Below are 27005 nucleotides of genomic sequence, written 5' to 3'. Positions count from 1 at the left end.
TGCAAATTTGAAGAAATTTTATTGGGCAGAAGCTATATGCACTGCTGCGTATTTACTTAATAGAATTCCAAGAAAAAAGATAAACTATAAGTTGCCAGAAGAAATTTGGAGTGGCGTAGACAAGAATTTGTCTCATTTGCGCGTTTTTGGATGCATTGCTATGGTTTTAACGCCTAAGGAAAAACGCAAGAAATGGGATTTGAAATCCACAAAGTGTATTATGGTGGGATATTCCGAAACAACTAAAGCCTATAGATTATATGACCCAATCCAGAGACAGCTACTAATAAGTCGTGATGTTACATTTATAGAAAATGAAATGTATTTCCCAGCAACAGAAAAATCTGAACAATTCAACCAAGAACAAACAGCAAAAAATCAAGATTTAGTGGGAAACTGTTATGAAAAAGAAGGAAATCTTGATTCTGTTAAATTAGATTTACCTAGTACTTCAAACGCAGATGTTATACCACCTCAACCAAAAGAAATACCAGGACCAACAGAAAATAAAGAAATAATTATTCGTCGTTCTGAAAGAATTCGAAACCAAACAAAAAGGAGTAAATGTGTTAGTTTTTTGGCTGATAACGTTCACTGTGACGATGATCCAGAAAATTATTATGAAGCCATAAACAGTGAAAACGCAAAAAAATGGTCAGAAGCAGCAAAAGATGAAGTTAATTCATTGGAAGAAAATAAGACATGGACTATAGCAGATCTACCAGAGGAAAGAAAGGCTTTAACAACAAAATGGATTTTTAAGACCAAACGAAATGAAAAAGGTGAAATATCGAGATACAAGGCAAGACTTGTAGCACGAGGATGTGGACAACGTAGTGGAGTGGATTATCAAGAGACTTATTCACCAGTTATTAGATACAACTCGATGCGTTATCTTTTATCATTAGCACTGAACAAAGACTTACATATTGATCACTTAGATGCAGTAACAGCCTTTTTGCAAGGTGATCTTGAAGAGGAGATTTATTTAAAAGCTCCAGAAGGTCTCGATATACCAGAAGGTAAAGTCTTAAAACTTCACAAGCCAATTTACGGACTTAAACAATCGTCAAGAATGTGGAACATGAAGTTAACTCAAGTATTAAAACTATTTGGATTCAAGCAGTTGAAAACAGATCAATGTATTTATGTTTTTGACGAAGGTTCTGAAGATTTTTTAATTTTGATGGTATACGTAGATGACATTTTTATACTTTGGAAAAATGAAATTTCAAGAAATAAATTAGTAGAACATCTTCAAGAAAATTTCAAATTAAAAGTGCTTGGACCAGCAAAGTCTTTTTTGGGACTACATTTAGAATATGATTTTAAGAAAAAAATATCAATAAATCAAAAACAATACATTTTAAAAATGCTTGAACGTTTTAGCATGCAATCATGTAATCCAGTTAGTACACCCTTAAATTCCAATGTGAAATTGAGCAAAGAACAAAGTCCCTCAACAAAAGAAGAAGAAGAAGAAATGGCTAAAATTCCCTACCAAGAGTTAATCGGAAGTTTGTTGTTTGCTGCACAGTTAACTCGTCCCGATATATGTTATGCAGTAAACCTACTCAGTCGTTTCAACAATAACCCCGGACATGAACATTGGAAGGCAGCTAAACGTGTGTTGCGATACCTAAAAGGAACAATTGACTACAAATTGAACTATTTCAAGTCAGAAGAATTTAATGTAAAAGGTTTCTGTGATGCTGACTATGCCAATGATCCCGATGAGAGAAAGTCAATCACAGGTTACGTGTTTCTCAGTCAAGGTGGAGGGATTTCTTGGGGATCTAAAAAACAAACAACTACAGCATTATCGACCTGCGAAGCTGAGTATATGGCTTTAGGATCCTCAGTGCAAGAAGCGTTGTGGTTAAGAGGTCTTGAAGAAGAAATTTTTAATACAAACCTAACTCCAACCAACATTTTTTGTGATAATCGAGGAGCGATTGATCTTGCTATGAATGAAGCGTATAGACAACGTACAAAACACATTCAAGTTCGTCATCATTTTGTAAGAGAAACAATTATTAATAAGCAAATCACTTTAAGAACAATAGATACAAACAATATGGTTGCAGACATTTTTACTAAATCTTTACCTCTTTCGAAATTAATGGGCATTTTTTAGATTTTATCAAATAAAGTTTTAGTGGGAATGTTGCAAATGAAAAATACTTTATATAAAATCTACTGTTCTAATTATATATGATCACTTATGTTTTGTAAAATATGTTTTGACTTTGAAATAAAATTTGTATTATTCTGTTTTTGTTCAACGTACGAAGAAGTTGTTTAATTTAAAAAAGGAAAACTCTAGAAATATTCTTCAAGGAGACGAATATTTCATCATGTCGAAATATAAATACTGATCTAACCAGATACCGAGGTACTTCACTACACTTTTGCTCGCTAATGGATGACCATCTTGCGCCAGTTCTTGCACGTATCCCTCGTGGCCCTAGCCAACGGAGTCCGAAACAGAATTGTCTCTGACTTCTGGACATTTATTTTCAGTTTCCAGTCGTCGCAATATCGCTGAATTTTGTCGAAATCACGCTGCAAGAGAATTCTAATAACCTCAATCTTTCGGGCCGTTCTGTACGCAATTAGATGGTCGGCGTACGCAATTTCCTTTGTAAGACTACCTATCAGATCGCTGGTGTAAATGCTGAAGAAAATCGGCGAATTCACCGCTCCCTGTTGAAGACCATTTTTAATTGAGAATGTTGTGATAGAAGTTACATTGCCACTTTTGACAACAAACTTTCTACCGTTAAGCATATCATAAAGTATATACAACAATGGCTTGCTTATGCCAAGCCTGCTCAGTTTTAGGTAAAGACCCTCTAAGCATAGGTTGTCAAAGGCCTTTTCCAAATCAACTAGAACAGCACCTGTGCATTGTTGTTTTGATTTATTCCATTGGATATCAGAAACGAGTTTAGACGCAGCATGAACCTTCGTGAAATTATTTTGTTGTCCGCAGCCCACTTAGTCAGAGCCCTATTAATGATCTTTTCGAAAACTTTGCTGATGCTCGGAAGAAGACTTATCGACCGAAGATTTGACGGGTTGGAGTTGTTCTTTCCCTTTTTCGGGAGAGGATGAACCACAGCGGTCTTCCAATGCACTGGATAATATGCATTATTCAGTGCATTATTGAAGAGCGTGGTGTCAATTGCTTCCATTTGTAGATGTCTTATCGCATTCTGTCTTCCCCTCTCATTTCGATGTTTAAAAGTTTAAGACCAATGTGTAGCGGTATCTCCCCTTAAATCATTCACTATTTTCCTATAACTCTTGAGTTTAAATCTTAAATAAGTCTGTATATTATCAAAAACAAACAAAAACAAAAATACCAAAATTAAACCTTTTTTGAAAAAACACCTTACATATAGATTCCATTTTTAGATATTTTCAGAAATGAAAAATACACCACATCAAAAGAAAATACTAAATCTCTTGGCCATTTGTGATAATACTACAACAACAATGGTTTTACGAGTACTTGTCCAAAAAGTCTCCGTACGGCAGTCTTAATTTAGACTTTTTTGACAAAAAAGTTCTAGAAAAAATTGTGATTGCGATTTTCAAAATTCTTTTATTCAATTTATTGTTAAAGTAAATACTTATTTCAGAATCAACAAAAAGAAAGCAGATGTGAGAAGACTTTTTAAACTATGTGCATTTTAAATTATAACCTGAAACAAAACAAAAATCAAATGGTGTGGCGCAACAGTCCGTTGTGAACCAGGGCCTAGTGACTTACAACTCTCAACCATTCCTGTGTGCGAGTACTGTTGTCAGGAATGGAAGGGACCTACAATTTTAGGCCGAATCCGAACGGCTAGTTTGAGAAAGCACTTTTTCATGACAAGAATTACTCTTGAAGGATTTGTCAATTCCTCGCAAGAGGCAGTACCCGCGAAAATTATTTTTTTTAAATTAAGGTGGCACAGGCAGGGATTGAACCCAAGACCCCTTGCATGACAGTCCAACGCACTAACCATCATGCTACGGGTACTACCTGAAACAAAACACCTTGTTTTTATTTTTCTATACGTTACCAACACATATAATTTATCCTTTTTTAAAATTTAAAACTGTCTAGAAATTAAATTGATTATAAATTATTTTATTATTATTCGTCAAGTGTTAACTTATGCAAAATATTATAATGCATGCGTTTAATATCGTACATCATGTATAAATAAAATAATTACAAAATAAACAACAAATTAAACAAGCTCTCCCGATGAATTCGGGCACAGTCCACAGTTCTTATTTCGTTCATCTCTATCCTTATTTCCGTCCATACCAAATGGAGCCTCACCATTAACATCGAGGAAGTAATTCCCCTTTAGATGGTTTGGTGAGGCATATCCCATCGGGATTGATCTTCCTGGACATTTATTGTTTTTTAATCTTGTTAATGAGCTACAACGTACAGCCATGAAATTATTCTCATTGCCAGGATAAACAGATTCTGTGTAGTACAACCATGCACGCTCATGAGCACAAACAACAGACAGACATCCTGTTGGCAACGGATCCAATCCACCTGGATAGAAATCCACATCCCCCATGGGATCCCGTTTGCCCAATACACCTGGATTACTATGAATGACGTCTATGAATTGGGCATCGCCCCGCAACAGTCCAGATAAATTCTCGCCCTCGTTGAAGCATGGCTTGGCCGGATCTAGTCCTGTGATGCGGGGTATTTGCTTACCGGTCAAGTAATTGAATGTACGTCCGGCCGCTCCGACAATGTGTGCTCCCAAACTGTGTCCTGTAGTAAATAGAGCACAAAAAATCCTTCATTTCGATTTCATCTCACATAGTTTTTTTGTTCTTAAGTAAAAACAAAAACAACAACAACCATACCAATCAAATGAATGTTTTCCAACGGTGTTATTTCACTCAATTGCATCAAACCCTTTCCAATGTTTTCACCGATTTGCTCCGTATTGAGAGCCGACCATGTGTATAAAGTGTCCACGTAGGAAGCAACGTCAACCGCCTGCGAAAGGAAAGCGAATTAATCAATTTACTGCACAAATATCCTGGAAATGAATTAGTGATAGGTTTTCCTTACGATAAAGTTAACATCGCCCCGGCAATGGTATGCTTGAGCCATCTGGGAAATCGTGTCCGTTTCGTTGACAGTTGTCGTCCAGCCAGTGGCTAAGATTACTGTTTTCTTTCTATAATCGAATTCTGGGCTTTTCCACATCTCGTTGGCATGCATCAGGGGGAAACTGTACTTTTTGCATGGCGTCCGGAGTTGAAATTGCATTTTATGAATGTCGGGTGTTATTTTGGGAATAACTGCATTTGTAGATACTGCTGCGGAGCCTATAGCCAGAATCAGAAAAGAGATTATATACCTGAAGGTTCTGGATTTAGGAGGTATGTTGGCGGAGCAGGGCAGCTATTTGCCTATGCAATTGATTTGTTTAACTTACAAATGGCATTTATCGATGTTGATACGAATTCAAATGGATAACCGGCAATGACATTTTTCCCAGATTCGAAGAGTCCTTTTGGTGTTGGGAGAAACTTTCCTGCATTACTAACAATGCCGACACCAATGTCTCTCGACGATGTGAAGACATTTCCAACTGAACCCAAATTTATTGGTCGAGGATTTGGAGCTCCTTCATGGATGAGCAGGAGCAGACACACTATCCACGCACTAATTTGCTTCATTTTTGTACAGTTAATCTGAAATATTATAATGATTGTATTGTAATAATTGTAATTGTAGTTTTGATATTGAAAATTTACTTTGCTATAATTTTATTTTATTATAAGAATGTATGAAAATGAAATGAATGTATTTGATTATACAAATTTATTTGAGGTATTGATTTTGCCGCCAAATAAATGTTATACCAATAAAAAAAACAACACAAAATCATAGTAAAATGCCCAGCTGGGTCGCACGTATTTGTTCTTGACATTTTGAAAAACTACGTTATTAGTTTTAAAGAAGTCACTTTAAATTTATTAAAAAAAAAAACTAAAACACTTAAAATACTTTGTATTTATTTTATGAATGTCCTCAATTAATACAGCATATAGAAGATTTTAAATCTTTATATATGATAAATATTTTAAGAAAAATGGGCAAATACATTGGAGTGTAGTACAGAGTCTTCACAGTGCCTATGAAGATTCTTTTTCATCAAATTCTAACTTGACAAATAACTCTTCAAGCTCTGAATAATTTACCCACTTGGGTCTTATCATCGTCAATTTAAGTCCAGAACTAAAGGGCTTACCATCATGTATGCTGAAATGTGCAACAAATATAGATCTTTTTGACGGTGTCACTTTCCTATCTTATTGAAATACGCGCTCCTCAAACCGATCCATTGAAAGGGATAAATAAACACATAAAATAACATTTTTCGACAAGGTTTACTTACTGGAATTAAAATTGCACTTTTTTTTAAATTCGGCTTCAAAATTAATGTGTAACATCGGGTTTCTCAGATATCACCTTTTAAAATTCGAAAAAAAAACATGTATATAAGGCTTAAGGCTTTTAGGCTTAATTTATGGAGTACCTTTTTTTAATATAAAATTCAAAAACTTTAAAAGTTGTTAGATTTCACTTGTCTTACAAAAATCAGAATGAAACCCTAAATCATTTTTGCTAAATTAGTTTACCTTTAGTTGCGAAGCACCAACAAGCCTCGGAAACGGACGGATTCACTGTTGACAACCCACGCAAACGAAATAAGGACAACGAACTTCGGATCTGTACGTGGAATATTAGGTCCCTTAACAGACCACGTGCAGCTGAACAATTAACGGAAGGCCTAAACTGCTGCAAGGCAGATATTACCGCTATCCAAGAAGTGCGATGGGATGGACCGGGCAAACGCAAACTAAAGGACTGCGATATATACTACGGCGACTGCTACCGAGAACAAAGACAGCGTCTATTTGGGTGTGGATTTGTTGTTGGAACTAGACCCAGGCAAAAACACTTGAGTTTCAACAGTGTGAGCGAGTGCATCACGACAATCAGCATCAAGTCTAAATTCGCAAACATAAGCCTAAAATGCGCGCATGCCCCAACAGAGGAGAAAAATGAAGACACCAAAGGCAAGCGCACGCAGCGAAACAAAAGGCATAAAAACGGCGCTGCACAAAGGACCAGAGCTGCAGAAGAGGAGAGAGGAACACCGGCTTCTTAGATGGAAACAAATAAAGCATGAGAAGCGCGCAATCGAGGAGATAGAGATGTCACAACAAGGAATGAATAAATTTTACCAAAAAGTAAAAAAAACCTCCCAAGGGTACCAGCTGCGAACCGAAGCCTGTAAAGACGATCAGGGGAACATCGTAGTAGAACCGCAGTCGATGCTGAGAATATGGAAAGAACACTTCTCCAAATTATATAACGGCGATGCAGATCAACAATTCTGCCTACCCGACCTTGACGAAGTGAAAATAGCTATATCTAAACTTAAGTCAAACAAAGCTGCTGGAGCTGATGGCATCCCTGCCGAACTATTCAAAGCAGCAGGCGATGACTTGCTAGGGAGCATGCACCAACTCATCTGCAAAATATGGTCGGAAGAATGCCCGATGAGTGGAATCTCAGCATAGTGTGTCCGATACATAAGAAAGGCGATCCTCTAAATTGCACCAACTACAGAGGTATCAGTCTCCTTAACATTGCGTATAAGATCCTCTCTGCCGTATTATGTGAACGTCTGAAGCCGTTCGTCAACAACCTGATTGGTCCTTATTAGTGTGGCTTCAGACCAGGAAAGTCAACTATCGACCAAATATTCACACTACGGCAGATCTTGGACAAAACCCAGGAACTTCAAATCGATACCCACCATCTATCGATTTTAAAGCCGCGTATGACAGCATCTGTAGGGAAGAGCTGTACCGAGCAATGTCTAGTTTTGGCATCCCTTTCAAACTTATCCGTTTGTGCGGAATGACGATGGAGAACTCACGCTGCTCTATCAAGGTCGGAAAAGATCTAACCGATGCATTTGATGTCAAAAAAGGTTTTAGACAAGGCGACGCACTGTCATGCGATTTCTTCAACATCGTCGTGGAAAGAATTGTGCAAAACTCAACCGTCAACACTAGAGGCACAATCTTCCAAAGGTCCATCCAATTACTCGGATACGCAGATGATATTGACATAATTGGAAGATCAAAGCGTGATGTCAGTGGAGCGTTTTTGAGTATTGCGACGGAAGCGAAGAAGATGGGTTTAGTGGTCAATGAGGGCAAGACCCAGTATATGCTATCATCAAAACAGGACACTGAACAACGACGTCTTGGACAAAACGTCATCATGGACAGCTATAACTTTGAGGTAGTTAAGGACTTTCTCTACCTAGGCACTGCTTTTAACACAGACAACGACACCAGCGCTGAAATCAAACGAAGAATAACTCTTGCAAATCGCTGCTTCTTTGGACTTAGAAGGCAATTGAGAAGCAAAGTCCTCTCTCGAGCATCTAAAATCACCATCTATAAGGCACAAATCATCCCGGTTCTCATTTATGGCGCTGAGGCTTGGACCCTGTCACAGAAAGATGAGAGCGTCTTAGGATGCTTCGAGAGAAAAATTCTTCGGGTGATTTTTGGTCCCGTACGCATAGATGGAGAATGGAGGAGAAGATATAACGACGAACTGTACGGGCTGTACAGCGACACTGACCTAGTTAGCAGAATTAAAGTCCAACGACTTAGATGGCTAGGTCATGTTGAGCGGATGAACATCAACGCTCCAGCCCGGAAGGTCTTCGAATCCAATCCTGAAGGACGGCGCAGTAGAGAAAGACCGCGACTCTGGTGGCGCACCCAGGTGGGAAAGGACCTCAACCAACATGGCGTGCGAAACTGGAGACAGCTAGCTAGGGACCCAGCTGGCTGGAGACGCATGTTGGTTGAAGCCAAGGTCCGCCCCGGACTGTAGTAAATAAGTTAAAAAAGGGCAAAACGGTTTAAAAGTAATTTTTTTTCTTGTAACGAATGTGTTGTCTAAACAATTATATTATATCAAGTTTTTGATATACATACATAAGTATGAGTACTAAGACATATAAAAATAATGTTGAAAAAGTTAAAATGAAAGTTGTCACTCGAAATCAACACTAAAAACTAATTCCAAAAGTCAAAACTCTCATAGCTAATGGGAGTTTCCAAAAACTAAGTAAGATAAATGCTTTAAATTGTCCCTAAAAGAAAAAGATTCGAACTTTTTAAAATCATCGTACAATTTACTGTTAAGAGATATTTTGAGTTTTAACTTAGACTTAAAAGCCATTTTTAAGAAGGTATAAGTGTTGTTTTTTTTGTCTAGCAGTGAATCAGCATGGTTTTGAAAAATAAATCAACAGTAACAAGTCTACTTGAATTTACCAAATTTTGTATTGTCGCCTTCAAAGGAAATTTAAAAAATGATTGTATTTTTACGGGCTTCAGTATGGCTTTTGGCAAACTAAACCAAACTGTGCTGTTAAGAAAATTGCATTATTCTTGGGTGACATCGGAGGATTGTAATGCCACAGGTCTTGAATTTAATTCCTGTAATTTTCGTAGAAAACTCTGGTGTACCGCAAGAAGGCCATCTTGGTCCGCTGTTGATCGCTTTATTTAAAAATGTGAAATGTGTGTGAACTAGTTCAACACGACCTTAAATGGGAATTGTGCAATTTTACTCGTTTGTTTATAAGCACGGACAAGTGTAAAACGATGAGTTTTACACAAGTTCCATCCCTGCCTGTGCAATCTACAGTTTTTTTCACGGGTACTGTCTATTTCGAGGAATTGACAAATTGTTGTCATGAAAAGTTCTTTCTCAAATTAGCCGTTCGCATTCGACTTAAAAAACTGTAGGTCCCTTCCATTCCAGAAATGGTTGAGAGTTGTAAGTCACTCTCTATCTCTAGCTCTCAACGGACTGTTGCGCCACCTTAATTATAACTGTGATACTTATAGTCCAATTTACCAGTTAAAAAATATTTATAATATAAAAAGCTTTTTTAAATCAGATAGCGAAAACATAAAACCTGATAGGTTTAAAATCCATATTTGTTATACTTTATGAAAGATGTTATTTATGATCATGGGTAATCTATTGATATGAAATTGTTTAAATTAGAATAATACATATATTATTAAGTACAAGAAATAACTTAGAGCTTAAACAAACATCATGGGCCGCCGTACCACTTGTGGAGGAACCTAAGTTTATTTTTTTTTAATTATTTAAACTTAATGTCTTAGAACATAACTAGTGTGGCATAGCATTATATTTTTATATGCATGCATTAAAAACATGGTTTAAATATTTAATCGTTACTTGTTCTGAAGAAAAATACAATTACGTGCATATTTACTAAGTTAAAGAAAAATGTGAACTGCAATTAAATTTTAAACAATTGACTGTATTCCTATCATGCCATTGTAATATGATATTCATTTCACACGATAATTAAATTTATTATTTATGACAATTACTCACAGTTCGCGCCACGCACCGCACCTCCAACTGCCATAAGTATTTTTTTATAAAGTAGCATAATTTAGTTACAATTACTAAGCACTAATTGTGCTTGAACAAAACATGTTTTAAAAACATGACTAAGACATTAATCAATTGTAGCTATTTTGAACTTCTGGTTGATAGATTTAAAATTAATTTACTAACAAAAAAACATATAGACAAATCTAAATATTGGCTACGAAGTACGACGTAGGTTTTAATTAATGTTTTACACATTTGGATGTCTTCCAGAAAATTACAAGTTTTTACTTGTAATTTGTCGTAGTTTGATAATAATTTGGCTTGTATTTTAAAGTCACACAATAAAATAATAACAAAAATTTTAATTTGAAATGATTTGCAAGATTTTTGTATGAAGACACTATCTTCGGTTTAATTAATTTTGAGCAGTTACGTGAATTGAATAAAATTATACAATTTTCTTTTACAGTTGGTGATAACAATACATTTTTAACTTGTAGATTATGACAAGCAAGTTTCTTTATATACAGCACGCCACCGTCGCATATGCCCCTTAAATAATAGTTAAAAAATGCAAAAATGGTTTTTAAGGCTAAGGTAAAATACAACATAGTTCTTAACAATAAATTGTCAGGTTATTTTGCAAAGTAAAAATCCTTGTTTTCAGATACAGTTTTAATAACTATACGATCTTACTCAGTTTCTGGAAGTTCTCATTGGTTTTGATAATGAGTTTAAATTTGACTATAAATGAAGTTTTTAAAAACCTTGAATTTGATGTGTTTTTTAATTAATTTGTAGGTTTGATTTCGAATCCGAACTTTAATTTGTCTGTCTGTCTGTCTGTCTTAAAAAAACACACGTTTTCAACAGTATTAACATCATTTTTTTTTTCGATATATTTCAAAAAATTGATGTCATAACTTTGTTTAAAAGACGGATTCGTTACAAAAAACAAAAAAAGATTTTGGGATGTGACCCACACTGAAAACTTCCCATCCCGTCTGTCGATATGTCTTGCTTAAAAGTTTGTAGGTTTTCGTGTTGTGTTAAAAAAGTTGTCAGTTGAATTATTCTTTAAAATTTTAAAATTACCAACAATATTTTGAATCTAATGAAATAGATTAGTTTTGTTAATTTGATTTTTGGTCGAAAACAAATTTTTACCAATTTTAGTAGCATTTCCTAAAAGTTTTTATTTCTTATATAAACAAATACAAATTGAATACATAAAATTAGTTTAAGAGATATCGAGATCCGAAAATCAATTTGCGTACTATTTTTTGTAGATTTATTATAAAAAAACGGACTGTTTGATTCTTATACAAAAATTATTGAATATCGAAAACAATATTTTTTGTGAGATAAAATTAATTTGAAGTCAATATTTTTAATTTTTAAAAGATATTTGAGTCGAAAGTAAATTTTCACCAAGCTTTAATATTTTTTTTTTTAGGTTTTTATTTTTTTTTTAAATGCCAATTCGATTTTTCTCAAAAAATTGAAAAAAAAACAATATTTTTTATAAAAATAAATTTATTTTAAGCCAATATCTCAAAGTTTTGAAAAGATATTTGAGTCAAAAATCAAATTTTATCAACTTTTATTAATTTTTTCCGAATGTTGAAAACAATATTTCTTATAAGTGAAAATAAATTTGAAGCCAGAATCTCAAGTTTTTGAAAAGATATTTGAGTGGAAATCCAATTTGTACCAACTTTAAGTAATGGACGACGAAAGAACGTCCCGAACTTATGGACGGACGTACACACGCACGCACAGACATCTTTCTAAAAATCTTTTATTGCGACTCTAGGGACCTAGAAACGTCGAGAAATGTCAAAATGTGCAATTGGACAAATCGGACCTATTACAATAACTTCCTATGGGAATTTAAAAATAAATTCCAATCCGTTTTGCCTTTTTCTGGTTAAAACCATTTAAGCCTAAATGCCTTAGAGTTGCTTTAAAATATTTGTATGTGAGACAGGTTGGAACTAGGAACTTATAAGTAATTTTCGATAATTTGATGAAATACTACAAATATTTCAACTGAATACTGGAGATAGATGCTATAGACTTGGAGAGCGATCAGAAATGTAATTAAAAAAGAGGCTGGGATGCGACTCACACTGATAACTTCCTATCCCTCCTGTCGATTTGTCTTGCTTAAAAGTTTGTCTATTTTTTTGTTTGTCTAAGATTTTATTTTTTATGAAAAAACGGACCGTTGGATTTTTATATAAAAATTACTGAATAGATAGATAGATAGATAGATAACTTCTTTATTAACAAACATTTTTGATTAACAATATTTCTTTTCTTAAGAATAATGACATGGCTTATTCTGCCGTCCGCCTGAAAACAATATTTTCTGTGAAATAAAATAAGTTTGAAGCTAATATTTTTAATTTTTGAAAAGCTATTTGAGTCGAAAGTAAATTTTTACCAAATTTTAGTATTAATTTTTTTTAGAGTTTTATATTTTGTAAAAAAACTGTCAATTCGAATTTTTTAAAAACTTTACCAAATGTTGAAAACAATATTTCTTATAAGATAAAATTACTTTGAAGCCAATATTTAAAATTTTTAAAAAGATATTTGAGTCGAAAATCATTTTCTACCAACTTTTGTTAATTTTTTTCCGGTTTTTAATTTTTTGTACAAAAACTGTCAGTTCGATTTTTTTCAAATTTTAACTGAATGATGACAACAATATTTTTTGAAAGATAAAAGTAAATTAAATCCAATATCTCAAAGTTTTGAAAAGATATTTGAGTCGAAAATTAATTTTTACCAACTTTTATACATTTTTTTTAGTTTTTTTATTTTTTTGTAAAAAAACTGTCAATTCAATTTTTCTCAACATTTTTCGAAATGTTGAAAACAGTATTTCTTATAAGATAAAATAAGATTAATGCCCAAATTTCAAGTTTTTGAATAGATATTTCAATCGATATTCAATTTTTACGAACTTTAAGTAATGTTTTTTTTAGATTTTTATTTCTTATAAAAAAACTGTCAATTCGATTTTTCTCAAAATTTTATCAGATGTCAAAAACATTATTTTTCATTGCACAAAATTGTTTTAGAGATGAAATTATATTTCAGCCGTAAAATTTTAGAGGTGACAACATTTTTTTTCAGGTTTATTGATTTATAAAAAAACCGTTATATTGATTTTTTTCAAAAAATATACATGTTTGGTATCACGTTACAGTTTATTATATAAAATTTAATTCAAGTCTCTAGCGTTTTTGGTTCGTAAGATATTTGAGGTTAACCAAAATTTTCACCTTTTTTCAAACTGCTATGGTAAAAAAACCACCCTCGCAATTTTGTTGAGAGCCCTTTCTGCATCTTTCTGCCTTATTATCTGTATAACAAAATATTTTTGAAGTCGATATCTCTTCTGGTTCTTGAGCTTTGGAGGACGAAACGAACGTACGTACACACGCACGCACAGACATCTTTCTAAAAATCTTTTATTTCGGCTCTAGGAACCTTGAAACGTCGAGAAATGTCAAAATTTTCAATTTGACAAATTGGACCCATTACAATAACTTCCTATGGGAAGTTAATACAAAAAAAACTTCATGAATGTAGATAACCTCAAAAAGCTTTTTAAATGTTGTTTTTTTTTCGAATTTCAAAAAGTAATATCTCAAAAACCTGATGTAATACAGTAATTTTGGAGTCGGATTTGAATTAAAACAATCAAAAATTCACGTAAACGTATAATTTGATTGCCAAGGACATAAACCAATTTGTTAACTAACATTTTGGCAAAAATATCTTATACTTTTTATTATATGCGTATTATTCTCTAAAAGAAATAACCATTAACAGTAACAAACGATAACCATATCCTTTTTAAGAAATTATGAAATTTTCCATCTTCATGAATTAAGGTCTTGAATTGGTTATAACGCTTATCTTCGGCCGCAAACAAAAAGGTGTTTAATCACAAGAACTCAAAGACCAAAATGTCATACGTTTCCAAGAAATCTCTTATTGGAAAATCCTTTGAATCACATTTCTATTTATGTAGTTTTATGATTTGTATAATAACAGAAAGAAAAAACTAATTAGTTCTTTTCTTTTAGGATTTCTCCGACGATGCAAGAAATGTTTCACCCCTTCTGATCTGGCTATAATCTACAAAGCTTACATTCGTCCAAAACTTGAATATAATTCGGATATCTGGGCAGGTGCCCCCAAAACAAGTTTAAATCTCTTGGATAGAATTCAAAAAAGGCTTTAAAAATGATAGGCGACAGAACTATAATCGAAACATTTACATCGCTAGAACACCGCCGCAATGTTTCATGCCTTTCGTTGTTTTATAGATATTTTTGCAAACAATGTTCTGTCGAATTAGCCAGTTGCATTCCACCCCTTAAACAATTCAGCCGTAAAACTCGCACTTCTAGGAATGCTCATCAGTTAACCCTTGAGCTCAATTTTGGGTGTACTGTCAAGTATAGAGATTCCTTCTTAAATCGCACATCGAGAATGTGGAATGCTTTGGCTAACTCTGTTTTTCCCTCCTATTTTGATGTTCAGAACTTTAAGACCAATGTGCACCGGAATCTCCTTTTAAATCCTTCCCTAACGCTCGCACTGTGTTTAGATATAAACATTTAAAGGGAACTCATAACCCCTTGAGTGCTTGTGAATTAAAAACAAAATACCCCTTTAAAAGTAAACTGAGAGCACTACTTCACGTTAAAATGTTTGTATACAGGATTTTGGATGATTTGTAGAGATTTGAATTGGGAATAAGTTTAGTTGGGGCTATTTTTAATACTTCTTCCTATGTTCACATTTGTACATATATGAGCATTTGTATGTTTGTGCAATTTAAAATCGTTTTTTGTTTCAATATGTTTGAAATATAACCTTATTGCGAATTTCCAGTGAAAATAACCAAACTGATTTTTAAACAGCTTACACAAAAACACAACATTAATTAAAGTAATATTAAGCACTTATTAATTTCCATACGTACTGAATGAAAAAATTTTGTTGTCAAAATTATTTAAATACAAGTTCAAATACAAATAAACCCATAACATTTTTGCACTTAACTATAAAACACAGTTTTTAAGACATTGTTTTCTTAAAAATTCTTAAAATTAACTTAAAAATATAACGATCAATTAAATTATGTTTTTCCATAAATTGTACACATATTTTCTTTACTTAAATCATCACAGTAGAGTTCTTAAATTTGTATAGCTTTAAATGATATTAAAATTGTAATTAAAGGGATTTGAAAAGCCGTTCGTACCGTTAATTTTTAGGTAAAATCTTTCAATCCAAGATAGGAGCTCAAGTAAAACGATAACTTTTCACAATTAATCCCCGACGATAACTGGATGCAGTACCAGATAGTTACTCGAATTAAAGTGATTGTTTTTGTTCTTTCCAGCCGGCATGTTTATGGTCAAGACTAGAATGTGAATTAAATGTCTATAAGTGGATATCGATTCGAACGTCACTGGATGCTAAGTTCGGAATAGTAATGAGAATGATTAATTTAAACATCTTTTGTTTTTTCATTTTAATATTTTATTTTGTGAACTGCTACGAGTTCTTACTTTGTTTACGATGTTGATGTACTTAATGTTGATAATATCAATCGTCGTATGTCAATTTTAATTAAATTTATAAAAAAGTGTGAACGTTTTGACTTGAAGAATGAGGAATGAATTGATGTTTTTAATGTTTTTCCATATAAGAGAGAGCGTTGTTTGTGGTTTGGTTATAAAGTGTCACGTTTCAGTTGTCCGGTTTGCCTTACATCACTTTCGAGTTGAAGTTGAATTGTGTTTTATATTTTGTTTAAATTTTTATTTGTACTTTAACTTCGGCAGTCGAATTAAATGTTGACCTTGATACAATCCATATGCAGTTGTAGAGCATGGACTAAGATGCTTTCAGGAACTATAATTGCGAGGTTGAAAAATAACGATTGTTTAATTACGTAGGGTAAATTTGGGAAGTTTAAATATTTGTTTGTACTTAATATACTGAAATATAAAAAGATACATGGACTTACTTACACTTTGGTTTTTTGTAGACGAGCGATTTTGTATCTGGCAACAATTTGTTCGGAGTTGATCTTTTTCAAAGCTTTCACTTGATTTAAACTCACTAAGGTTTGCTCTTTCAAAATAAATGGACTTATTTTTGAACAAAGTTTTCAAGCCGTGCACATTTTTTTTCCAAAATAGTGGGTAAAGGAAACTTTTGGTGAACCCTTTATTTCGCGTCGTCATCGAGGGCCTGTGGCGTGACTTCCAAAACTGTGATGGTTTTTTTTTTTACTAATTATATATTTTTTGATATTAGTATCGTATCTTTTGGGTTTTCTTTTAAATTTTCTTTGAGAAGAAAGGTAGTAAGTGGTTCATAATGTTCTTACAGTTGTTAGCTTTTGAGGATTTTCTTGCATGATTAAGCCTAGTCCTGCGGAAAGTTTTGTGCAAGTCTTTAAGAGCTTCTTCAGACAATTTTCTAATTGGTATGTGAAAACTTTTCATTGAATCTATACTATGAAAAAACAGGTTTTGCAATGTACAGGGAATATTGTACCATCCGTAAAGATCCAAATACATTTCTCTTGTTTCACAAATGAGTATATTAAATTTATTGAAATTGATGTCAATTCCTGTTGCCATTACACGTAAGATGATATAACATTTTTGAATCAAATTTTGGTTGATTGTTGTTTTTTTGCGGAACTTTTATGTGAATCAGAAAAGAATGTCCAAGCAGTGTTAACAGTTAGTCCCATTTTCCATTTGAATTCGGCTTGTATACGCTTCTTTTCAATCTGGAAACGAGTTTTGTCTTCTTCTCCTTGAACCCTCCATCTTCTGAAGGGCAGCCTATAAGAGATGTGCAATAAACCTTCGAATGATCTTATCCAAAGACGTAGAGACGATAGACCGAAACGATAGTTTTCTTCATTGGGTTTTTTATCAAAGCATTTGGCTGTGTTCATTTCACTAGGAAGCTCCTATCAACCATGGTAATGTGAAACTCATATAAAATAATGTAACTTTGCCCTGCTATGATTTTAGTTTGGTCAGAAAGACTCATATTTTTCGCTTGCATAATAGCCTCTTTCCGTCTTACAAGATCCAGACATTCTTTTTTAAATATAAATTTGACAGGCCTACAATATAACGTAGATCCAGGAAGATTATTTACCTAAAGAGAAGCACTGGAAGCAATCAGGCCTATCACGAATTCCATCGTAAAAAATTCCCGCTCTGACATCTACGCCCCGATCTACGACAAACTGTCTTCACAAAATCCGAGTGGAATCCAAAAAAGCATTGCCACATTGAACGCTTTCATTCTTTTTTTCGAAATCAGCTGTCTTATGTCAAAGCTGTTATATGTAAGCGAAACTGTGATCTTGAGTTTAAAAAATTTAGTTTGAAAAAAAGGAAGCTCTTTTTGCACGTATTCAATAAGTTAAACAAATATCTAATCAACATGGATTCATTGGCCTTGACAATTATTGCCAGCGGCGCAGAAGCTGTCGAGAGATGAAAAAACTCAAAGTTCAGAGAAAAATCTTCAGAGATGCTTCCAATCCATTTGAGTTAAATGACCAATGCCCAAGACAATTCAGCTCTACTTTAACTTTTTCCCAAAAGTCGTGAACCTCTTCTTTTGCCAGCTTTGTGAATCCTTGGGCCAAATCTGGATTCTAACTCATTAATTGAAAAAGTCTCTGGTATTGAGCCTTGTTTGTTGTTTTTGCCCTTTATAATTATGAAAAATTTTATTTAAAACCAACGAAATTATATAAATACTTACATTTTCGTTAATATAAATGTACAGCTTTATTGTCCGACTCAAATAACTTGTCGTAGAAAAAGATGGCTTCATTCCATTCCATTCCATTCCATTCGAAATCATTACGAACTTCTAAAATCGTAAAAGATTTTCCATTCCGATTCCACTTCGAATGGAATTTGTTATAGTTTTATCGGGAAACGGAGTGAATTTTCAACTACGATGGAATTTGTGATAGGGCTGAATATCAATTATTTTTAAAGGTACAAATGCTATTAAAAACAAATATTCGTCGATGTTTTCAGTATAAGAATATCTGAGCTTGTACGCACTATAATTACGAGTACCACTGCCATCGAATCCCCATTTACAAATTAACTTAGCTTTTGTGTCTTTACTTATTATGACAAATTTGCAAACGCTTCTAACCGTTTTTCCCACAATATTCAGAAATTCGACTTCCGCTAATGATTCAGTAGCTTCGCATTTTGGAAGAATACCTGCCTTAGTTTGCCGTAGTGCACAAATACTTGGGAAGCAGTCCTTGTGCAGAAAGTTTACGGTTTTTCTTAATATTTCATATTTTCGTTCCCTTAGATCAACGTCGAGGTATAATGCAAGGACGTCTCTGTTTTTTCTTTCTCTGATTTTAAATTACTGGATGAATTCAGTATTGACAGATCTGCAGCATATCTTAGCTTGTCAAGCTATATTGTCCTTATCAAATCGTCAGCTTTATGTTTATTAGTTTTTTTGCAACACACTACAAATTCTTTTTTCCGTATTCCACGCTTATTTGTGTACTTGGCTTCTCGATGCACCAATCACACTTTTTATGCTGTCGGAGAAGGAGTGGAAACTGTCAAGCCAGTCTTTGTTTCTGCTCAAAAATCGATCGCGATTTCTATGGCAATTTTGCCAAAGTTTATTATTTTTTAGCAAATTGTTGAAGCTCCAAAAAGTCTGGTTTAATTAATTTTGGCTTAATTAACTGCAAAACACCGAACATTCGGGCGGTTGAGTTGGAACTTAATACGTCAAAAAGCCCACTGTTTTTTTATAAACAACAGATGGTTATAGATACCTTCATTACCTAAAAAGCCAGGACGATATATAAGCTTCAAGCTTGTTGCATTTTTTCGAGAAAACTTTTATTAAAGTTTGGTTAAACTAAACAAATCCATGTTACAGAATTGTTACAAAAAATAAAAACTACTAAAAATGAATCTCAACATACACTAAGTTACAAAAAAAAGTGGAGCAGTCATACTTTTTGATGTGCTATTATTATTTTGATAGTATACCGCTACGATTTTGCAGAGATTAAATTGAGGAAAGCCGCAAAATTATTCCGTGATCTCGTTAATGTTTTAATTAGTAATGGGTTTATTTCAATTTGATTCTTTTTCAGTTTTTTTTAGTGATATGCAAATAACAGCAGAAGAAGTCGCCAGGCCGCTGGCTTTAGTTGAGGATGGACGAAGTGCGCGGTATGTCACTATAATGATCAGAAAACCGGAGACGACGGTAAGAATACCCATTTAAAGGTGCAGGGAAACCAACTACTGCAACCGGCGGAAAGGCTCAAGTCGCCCCACAGCAACATCTGCAAGGGGTCATAGATATTTGGTACTTCAAAGCCTTTGAGATTGTCACAAAACAGCGGTTGAGCTTTCTTACAAACTTCGATCCGTTAGGGAGAGCTATGAATGCTCAAACGGTGAGGAGGCGATTAGTAGAGAGTTGCCTGAGGGCAAGAAGACCTGCTGTGTACCAAGACTCACGTTACAGCACAAGCGATGTCAAATGGAATTTGATCAACTTTACCGAGATTGGACTAAGGCCGATTGGGCTAAAGTTCTTTTCACTGATAAGTCCACGTTTTGTCTGCGCTCACCAGATGATCGTAGCAGAGTGCAGAAACGATCAGGTGAAAGACACTCTGAGGAAACGGTTGCCCAGTGCGAAAATTTCTGGGGAGGTTCCGTCATGGTGTGAGCGGGAATTTCCATGCATTGAAAAACCGAGCTTTGCATCGTGGATGGATCGTTAAATTCCAGTTACTACATAAACAACAATCTGGAGGAATATGTGGTTCCAATCGCATCATTTGTTGGAGACAATTTCTTGCTAATGCAGGAAAATGCTAGACCATACGTTGCTAGGTGCGTTACCGACTACTTACAAGAAGTGGATGTCGATGTAACGAGTTGGCCTGCGATGAGCCCGGGTATGAATCTCATCGAACACGCTTTGTATCTACTGGAAAAAATGATAAGGAAGCGACTCGCCATTCCAGAAACACTAAATGGTCTGAGATAATCTGCCTAGTGGAGGAATGTGAAAATTTGGACGATACCATTGTAACTAACCTTATCCAAGGTATGCCCAGGTGAATTAAAGCTTTATTAGATGTTCGAGGAGACAATACCCTCTATTGAAGAAACAAGGACTAGTTAAAAAAAATATAAAATGTCAAGTTATGCAGTTTTTGCCTATTTTCCTTAGTTTATGGTTTATTTCTAAGTTTTTCCTATTTTTTTTTTTTTTTTACATGAATGACTTACTTTTATGTTAACAAACAAAACTTTACCAGACAAATTTTATTTGTTAAAATTACTTCAAAATGTTGCAAAATTTCAAGGTGCGCCACTTTTTTTGTAACTCAGTGTAGTTGTTAACTTTTGTTTAAATATTAATAAAAATCTAAATAACAGATTAAAAAAAAAACTATTTTTTTATTTACTTATTACTATTATTTCAATTGGATCATTTTGTCAAACTGAACATTTTGAATTTTTTCAAAGTTTCAAGGTCCCCAAAGTCTGTACCATCAGTTTCCTCTTTTTTATCAGCAATATCTCAAGAACCACATTAAAAATAACATGGAAGATTTAAATTTCGACTGAAAACTGATAAAAATTGGGACGCAATTAGCTTTATAATTGATTTCAAATATTGTTCATTTAATACAAAATTTTGTAAACATTTTTAAAAAAAAAATGAAAACCTACAGCCAACATTTAAAAATAGTCATTTTTTTAAAAACATTTAAGCAGAACTAAAAATATTTCTGTATTGATTTAACTTCTCAAATATACATATTCGAGAAAACAGCTAAAACTAATTTACACTCTTTCCATTTATTTAAATGAAAAGTGTAATTATAACAAAAAATACAATTAGAAAATTTTATATTATTGTACTTTTGTTTTATGTCATGTATTAACAGCTTTGTAAACTCTGGTGTATACTCACTTTTTTAATATAACAATTTAAAAAAGCAAAACCAGACCATCAACCTGGCCCACCCTATAATGTCTCTTTTTGTAGAGATACATTTGCATTCGTTTGACCTTTAACACTAGTGAAACTCACACATTCGAACATTCACATCAACACGCACACTCTATTACAGTCCTAAACAAAATAAGTTCAGTCTCACTAAATTAGGTACGAGTATGCTGCCTATCTAGTATTTGAAAGACTTTGACAAAATACCTACCTGTTGGTTACACTTCCTGTTTCCTTCCGTATACACTTTTATTATTGGCATGGCAGCAAAAGTTTTAGTAGTATGACCGAAAAAAGCTTTTTTTAATCTTTTAATTCTTTTTTTTTGGTTCCATCTGCGAATGTTGTGCTTTTATAAAAGCATACAACAAAAAAAAACACCGACTTGTTACTTGCGCTCTTAAAATTTGAATGTAAATACCTACAAAAAAGCACCATATATATATCTATGTCCTTAACTGTACCTGAGCTATATATCTTGGTATTGTAAAAAAGAACTTTACCTCAATGGTAGTTAACATATATAGAAATCCACAAGTTCATGCGAATGTGGAGAGTGTCTGTGTCTGACATTGTGCGAAGAATTTTGCACGCACCTCCCTACAATAATAATTACTCTCTCTTTTCATTGTATTTTATCTCTCCATTTTAACATGTTAAGTCCTTTCATATTTGTCTCTCTTGTCCTGTCATCAGATAAGACCAGGGCTGTTGTATTTTGAAAAAGTCGGATATGAATATTTTTTAAATTTTATTTACGACCTGTTAACAACATTTATATTCTTGGAGGATTTGTCAATTTATCACTAAAGTCAGTAACCGTGGAAAAAACCTTTAAGGTAGCACAAGCAGGGATTAAACCTAAGTCTCCAGTATGAAAATCAAACAGATTGCATTACATTATTTTTAAAACTGTTTTTGAGCAAGGCAGCAATTCATAAAACTAACCTATTTAACCAAAAAGTAATTACCAACTTACCATACGGACACTCTAAGTTGACAATTCTACGAACTAACCATCGCTCCACGTATGTATACTGCTTCATCTGCTATTAATAAATAGAGCAGGACTAAAAACATAACCTTGAGGGACACCAACTTATTTGTGTATATACGTTGAATAAATGATATGTGCATATTTTTTTTTAATTTGGAGCATCGATCATCAAGCAACAATTTGAGAAACTATAGACCTCGGGTTGAAATTCTTCTGTACTGTTTTCACAAGAGCTTTTGTAAGCAGTTAAAAGAATAAAGGCATGAGCATAAAATGTTAAACAATTTAGTTTTAAAATATGTTTTACCTTTTTCTCTTAACAATTTGCTAATGTTAAAATCAAGGAATGGCTACTTTGACTTTTAGCATTTGCTTAATCCAAATGATACCTGTACAGTTATTCTTATACGAGCAATATCAAGAATTCCAGTTCATAGGTCCGTTTAAGCGTATTTGATTTGTTTATTTTTACAAACTGTCACTTTAAGACATGTGTAGATGCTCGTTTTTTTAATAAAAGGCTATTAGCAAAATATTTATATTATTATTTAGAAAAACGAAAAGAAAGGTTTAAAATGTTGGACTCCCTTAGCACATAACAAAATATTTAGCAAATTGTTATCAATTGTTTAACACTTCACGATAGATAGTTTAAAATTTGTCACCATTTATATTTTACACCAAAACTAATACGTAATACACTGCTTTAAATATTTATTAAAAATAAAATTAAATAAAAGTTTAAAAAATCCAAATTGGGTTCCACAAAAAAGCCACCAGCAAATGTCGTCGTAGAATGACGGTTCGTATTTTTTGAAGTTAACATGTTTTTAAGCTTTGACTGAAGGTTTCTTATACTGAAGCTCCGAAATGTTATAAGAAAAAGTTTAAAGTCAATATCTCAAAGTTTTGAAAAGATATTTGAGTCGAAAATAATTTTTTATCAACTTTTATTAATTTTTTTTAGGTTTTTGTTTTTTGTATAAAAAACTGTCAATTCGATTTTTCTCAACATTTTACGGGTGTCGAAAAATTATTCTTCGTTGCACAAAATTGTTTTGAAAATAAAATCGTATTTTAGTCGTAAAATTTGGGAGGTGACAATTTTTTTTTTAATTTTTTTTTTTGATTTATAAAAAAAAACCGTTAAATGGTTTTTTTTTCAAAAAATATACTTCTTTGATATCACGTTACAATTTATTATATAAAATTTAATTCAAGTCTCTAGCGTTTTTTGTTCGTAACATATTTAGGGTTAACCAAAATTTTCACCTTTTTTTCAAACTGCTATGGTAAAAAACCACCCACGCAATTTTCTGGAGAGCCCTTTCTGCATCTTTCTGCCTTTTTATCTGTATAACAAATTTATTTAAAGTCGATATCTCTTCTTGTTCTTGAGCTATGGAGGACGAAAAAACGTCGCAAACGTACGGACGACTCTAGGGGCCTTGAAACGTCGAGAAATGTCAAAATTTTAAATTTGACAAATCGGACCCATTACAATAACTTCCTATGGGAAGTTAAAAATAATAATGTCTTAAACTTCTAAAGCTCTGCTTTAATTTGAGCTTAAAAAAGCGACATTGAAATAGACCAGCTCAAAACACTCCTATTGTACCTATTTCACCAGCCCTGCTCATAGAATTCATTTTTGTTGTTTTAACTGAAAAGAGTATATTCTTCTATATTTCGATGAGAAGAAAGGATATTGCAATTACTATTAGTGCCGTACAGACAAGGAAGGATTTTCAAATTTTCACTATAAGCTCCATCAACAACAACAACAAAATCAAGAAGAAGAAAACACTAGAAGAGAGAAAATTCTACAGCACGAAAACAACAACAATCATACCATTGACAGCGAGTTGGTAAAAGGTCAGAACCAGAAGGACATGCACGGAACAAGCACATCAAACAGACAGTCACAGTATGGTATAGCAAAGAACGTACATTCCACAAATTAAGATCCTCGAGAATATTTTCCACCATACTCTATCAGTTGCCGCCCTCATTTCGAAACGGTTGAACGCTCGAAGCGGATGTGTCTCCTTTCTTTCGATTATCGTGGAAATGCTATCTTTTAAGTGATTGTTGCATCCTAGTAGAAATTTTATAAAAGTCGAATATCCTTAAAAAAAAGAAAAACAATAACGTATACATTTTGATATACACATCGAATTCGAAGTACCTACATATATAAATTTGTTAACTCGGAAGTTTCAAAAATATCTATGTATATGGTTATAAATATATTCTAGTGAATCTGGTGATTTATCCTTAGATACACATCTAGCTGAAAACGACGAAGACGACAACAACGGACGTCGAGAAAATAAAAAAAAAACTAAATCAAATTAGAATTTAGAAAGGGTGTCGTGTATGTCCTCATCGCGAGTTTTCGATATTACAAAACCACCTGTTGTGAGATTTATTTTTCCTCATTAAATGTGTGCCAAAGTGCGAGCCTAGTTAAAGGAAGTAATTTATTCAACTCGAGTTCAAATAACCGCAAGTTCCAAACCAACATTTGCGAAAACCAACAAAGGACGAAAAAATGAAGTCGTCATCATTTTCCATACGCGTTATGCGAAGGGTATGTACAACATCACTACACTCCTACCTATAATATGCCATCATAGTATTCAATTTATGTTTTCTCGATAACTTTAAAGCTTTTTTCCGTCTTGAATTCAATTCATTCTGTGTTTTCCTTTAATTAAACTTAAGATATAGGATTACATCTGAAACTTTATAGATATCATTTATCTCAATAATCCAAAATCAACTGTCAATTTGAAGTATACCTGCCACCCAAACCCAAGTACCCAAGGTACCCAAGCTCTTAATTTTATTTGCTTGCGTATCGTAGGTTGAGTTTTATTTGGACATTAATACTTAATCGCCAAGTAATCCTCTCAAGATGGAATATCTCTTCCAATATCGAATAACAGATAAAAGAAAAACTGCACAAAAAAGCAGAACTTAATTACAGAGTTCTTGGAAAGCGGACTCTTATAGTTTTCTTTTTATTATGTTCTTGTTGTTATATTTTATTTTTCCATATAAATGAGAAGTCGTACCAAGGATGGTGTGTTGAATGAAATTTATAGGAATAAAGTTAATTTGATTTTTTTTGCGTATTTCCTGGTTGGTACCTACGCCATTTTTCTTATAGCTCAGATGAGTTTTTGTAATTTTTCTTTTGGAGCTTTTCCCTTTACACACATGATGCATACATTTATTTAGGTGGAAGGTAAACTCCTATTGCTGTTCCTCATGTGGAAAAGTCTCTAAGGAAAAGTGGGCGAAGATGGACACCATTTAAATACACAAAAATTATATGCATAGCGTATAGAAAAGATAAATGGGTATTGATAGGTTATTCGCACTTGAGAGAAGGTATACCATGTTTGAAGTTGTTTTTTTTTTCGTTCTAAGTTTCGGATAGAAGGATTGAGCCAATATGAAATAGGAGTCTATTGATCTTAAATACATAGTTGAAAAGGTTTGGCACTTAAACTTTGGAGCTTAAGTAACTTGCCTCGGTTTTTCAACGGGCGCCTGCCATCTTGAATTTCATCTTAGATCGTAATGAACTGATTTAACTTGGTAAATATTGGTTTAGAAATAAAAATTATGTGATGTCATAAAAATTGCTGGGTATTTATAAATTTACAGTAGGGTGTGAGAAATTATATCTTCTTTCATCAATTTACCTTAAGTAAAAAAGTTATGGTCAAAACTCTGTTCCTAACCTGAAAACAATGAAAATTATCTCTTTATTTCATGAAATGCACAGAAACTACCCTTTTGATTTATTCAACTTCAATTTTCAATAAGATTTGTATATAATATTTAATAAAAGGTTTTCCAATAAAAACTTAACAACTTTACTTCTTGAGTCAGCTTTTTTTTCACTTTTTTTTGAGAACGTTTACGATAGTGGAGCACTGGTTTAAAACAATGATTTTAATCCCACCTTATTTAAATTTAAATCTATCGATGAACAGTTTAAGTTTCATAAAATTCTCATTTGACTTAAAGCTTCATTCTTCCCATAGTTAGTTTTGTGGAAGTCGATATGTATAAAATCAAATGCACGCAGGTGATGAGTACCGCCCCTGTAATTCAAATGTACACAAGAAAGCAAATAAGGTGCATCAATTTCACCGTAAATGAGTTGATGAAAAAATACTAAGTCATTATTAACAGGCCTTTGATGGAGAGATTGAAATTGAAGAAGTAGAATCCGATGTTCATAGGGATCTTCCCAAGGAAGCCTTTTTAGGGCAAAGCGAATGAAATTATGTTGAATTAATTCAATACGTTTTCTATGAATTTCGTTTAGGGAAGCATATTCAAGATGAG

General features: G+C 33.3%; 3 protein-coding genes across 3 annotated transcripts in view; 1 reads left to right on the top strand and 2 right to left on the bottom strand.

The window, feature by feature from the left end:
• Positions 1 to 27005, bottom strand: part of LOC129948258 (ATP-binding cassette sub-family F member 2) — a 380395-nt gene that overhangs the window by 128431 nt on the left and 224959 nt on the right. The window lies entirely within an intron of this gene.
• LOC129948261 (vitellogenin-1-like) lies at positions 4124 to 15976 on the bottom strand. The gene is made up of 5 exons (XM_056059192.1): positions 15822 to 15976; positions 5478 to 5736; positions 5108 to 5367; positions 4897 to 5032; positions 4124 to 4801 (listed from the first exon to the last, which is right to left on the bottom strand). The coding sequence occupies exons 2-5, from the start codon at positions 5719 to 5721 to the stop codon at positions 4248 to 4250; spliced, it is 1194 nt and encodes a 397-aa protein (XP_055915167.1). The 5' UTR covers positions 5722 to 5736; positions 15822 to 15976; the 3' UTR covers positions 4124 to 4247.
• LOC129948266 (calmodulin-A-like) overlaps positions 24639 to 27005 on the top strand; it is a 290047-nt gene continuing 287680 nt past the window's right edge. Inside the window, exon 1 of the mRNA XM_056059199.1 lies at positions 24639 to 25230. Within this exon, the coding sequence (XP_055915174.1) occupies positions 25192 to 25230 (39 nt within the window). The 5' untranslated portion in view covers positions 24639 to 25191. The remainder of the gene's footprint in view (positions 25231 to 27005) is intronic.

The sequence above is a fragment of the Eupeodes corollae genome, chromosome 2 (genome assembly GCF_945859685.1).
Source record: "Eupeodes corollae chromosome 2, idEupCoro1.1, whole genome shotgun sequence".
NCBI classification, from domain to species: Eukaryota; Metazoa; Arthropoda; class Insecta; order Diptera; family Syrphidae; genus Eupeodes; species Eupeodes corollae.
The sequence above is the reverse complement of the archived record's forward strand: the minus strand, read 5'-3'. Positions and strand labels throughout refer to the sequence as shown.

Coding starts and splice junctions, on each gene's coding strand:
- LOC129948261 (XM_056059192.1), bottom strand. CDS start 5,721: ATGAAGCAAATTAGTGCGTGGATAGTGTGTCTGCTCCTGCTCATCCAT. Junction 5,368..5,477: donor AACATCGATAAATGCCATTT/GTAAGTTAAACA, acceptor TTCTGGCTATAG/GCTCCGCAGCAGTATCTACA. Junction 4,802..4,896: donor GGAAAACATTCATTTGATTG/GTATGGTTGTTG, acceptor TATTTACTACAG/GACACAGTTTGGGAGCACAC.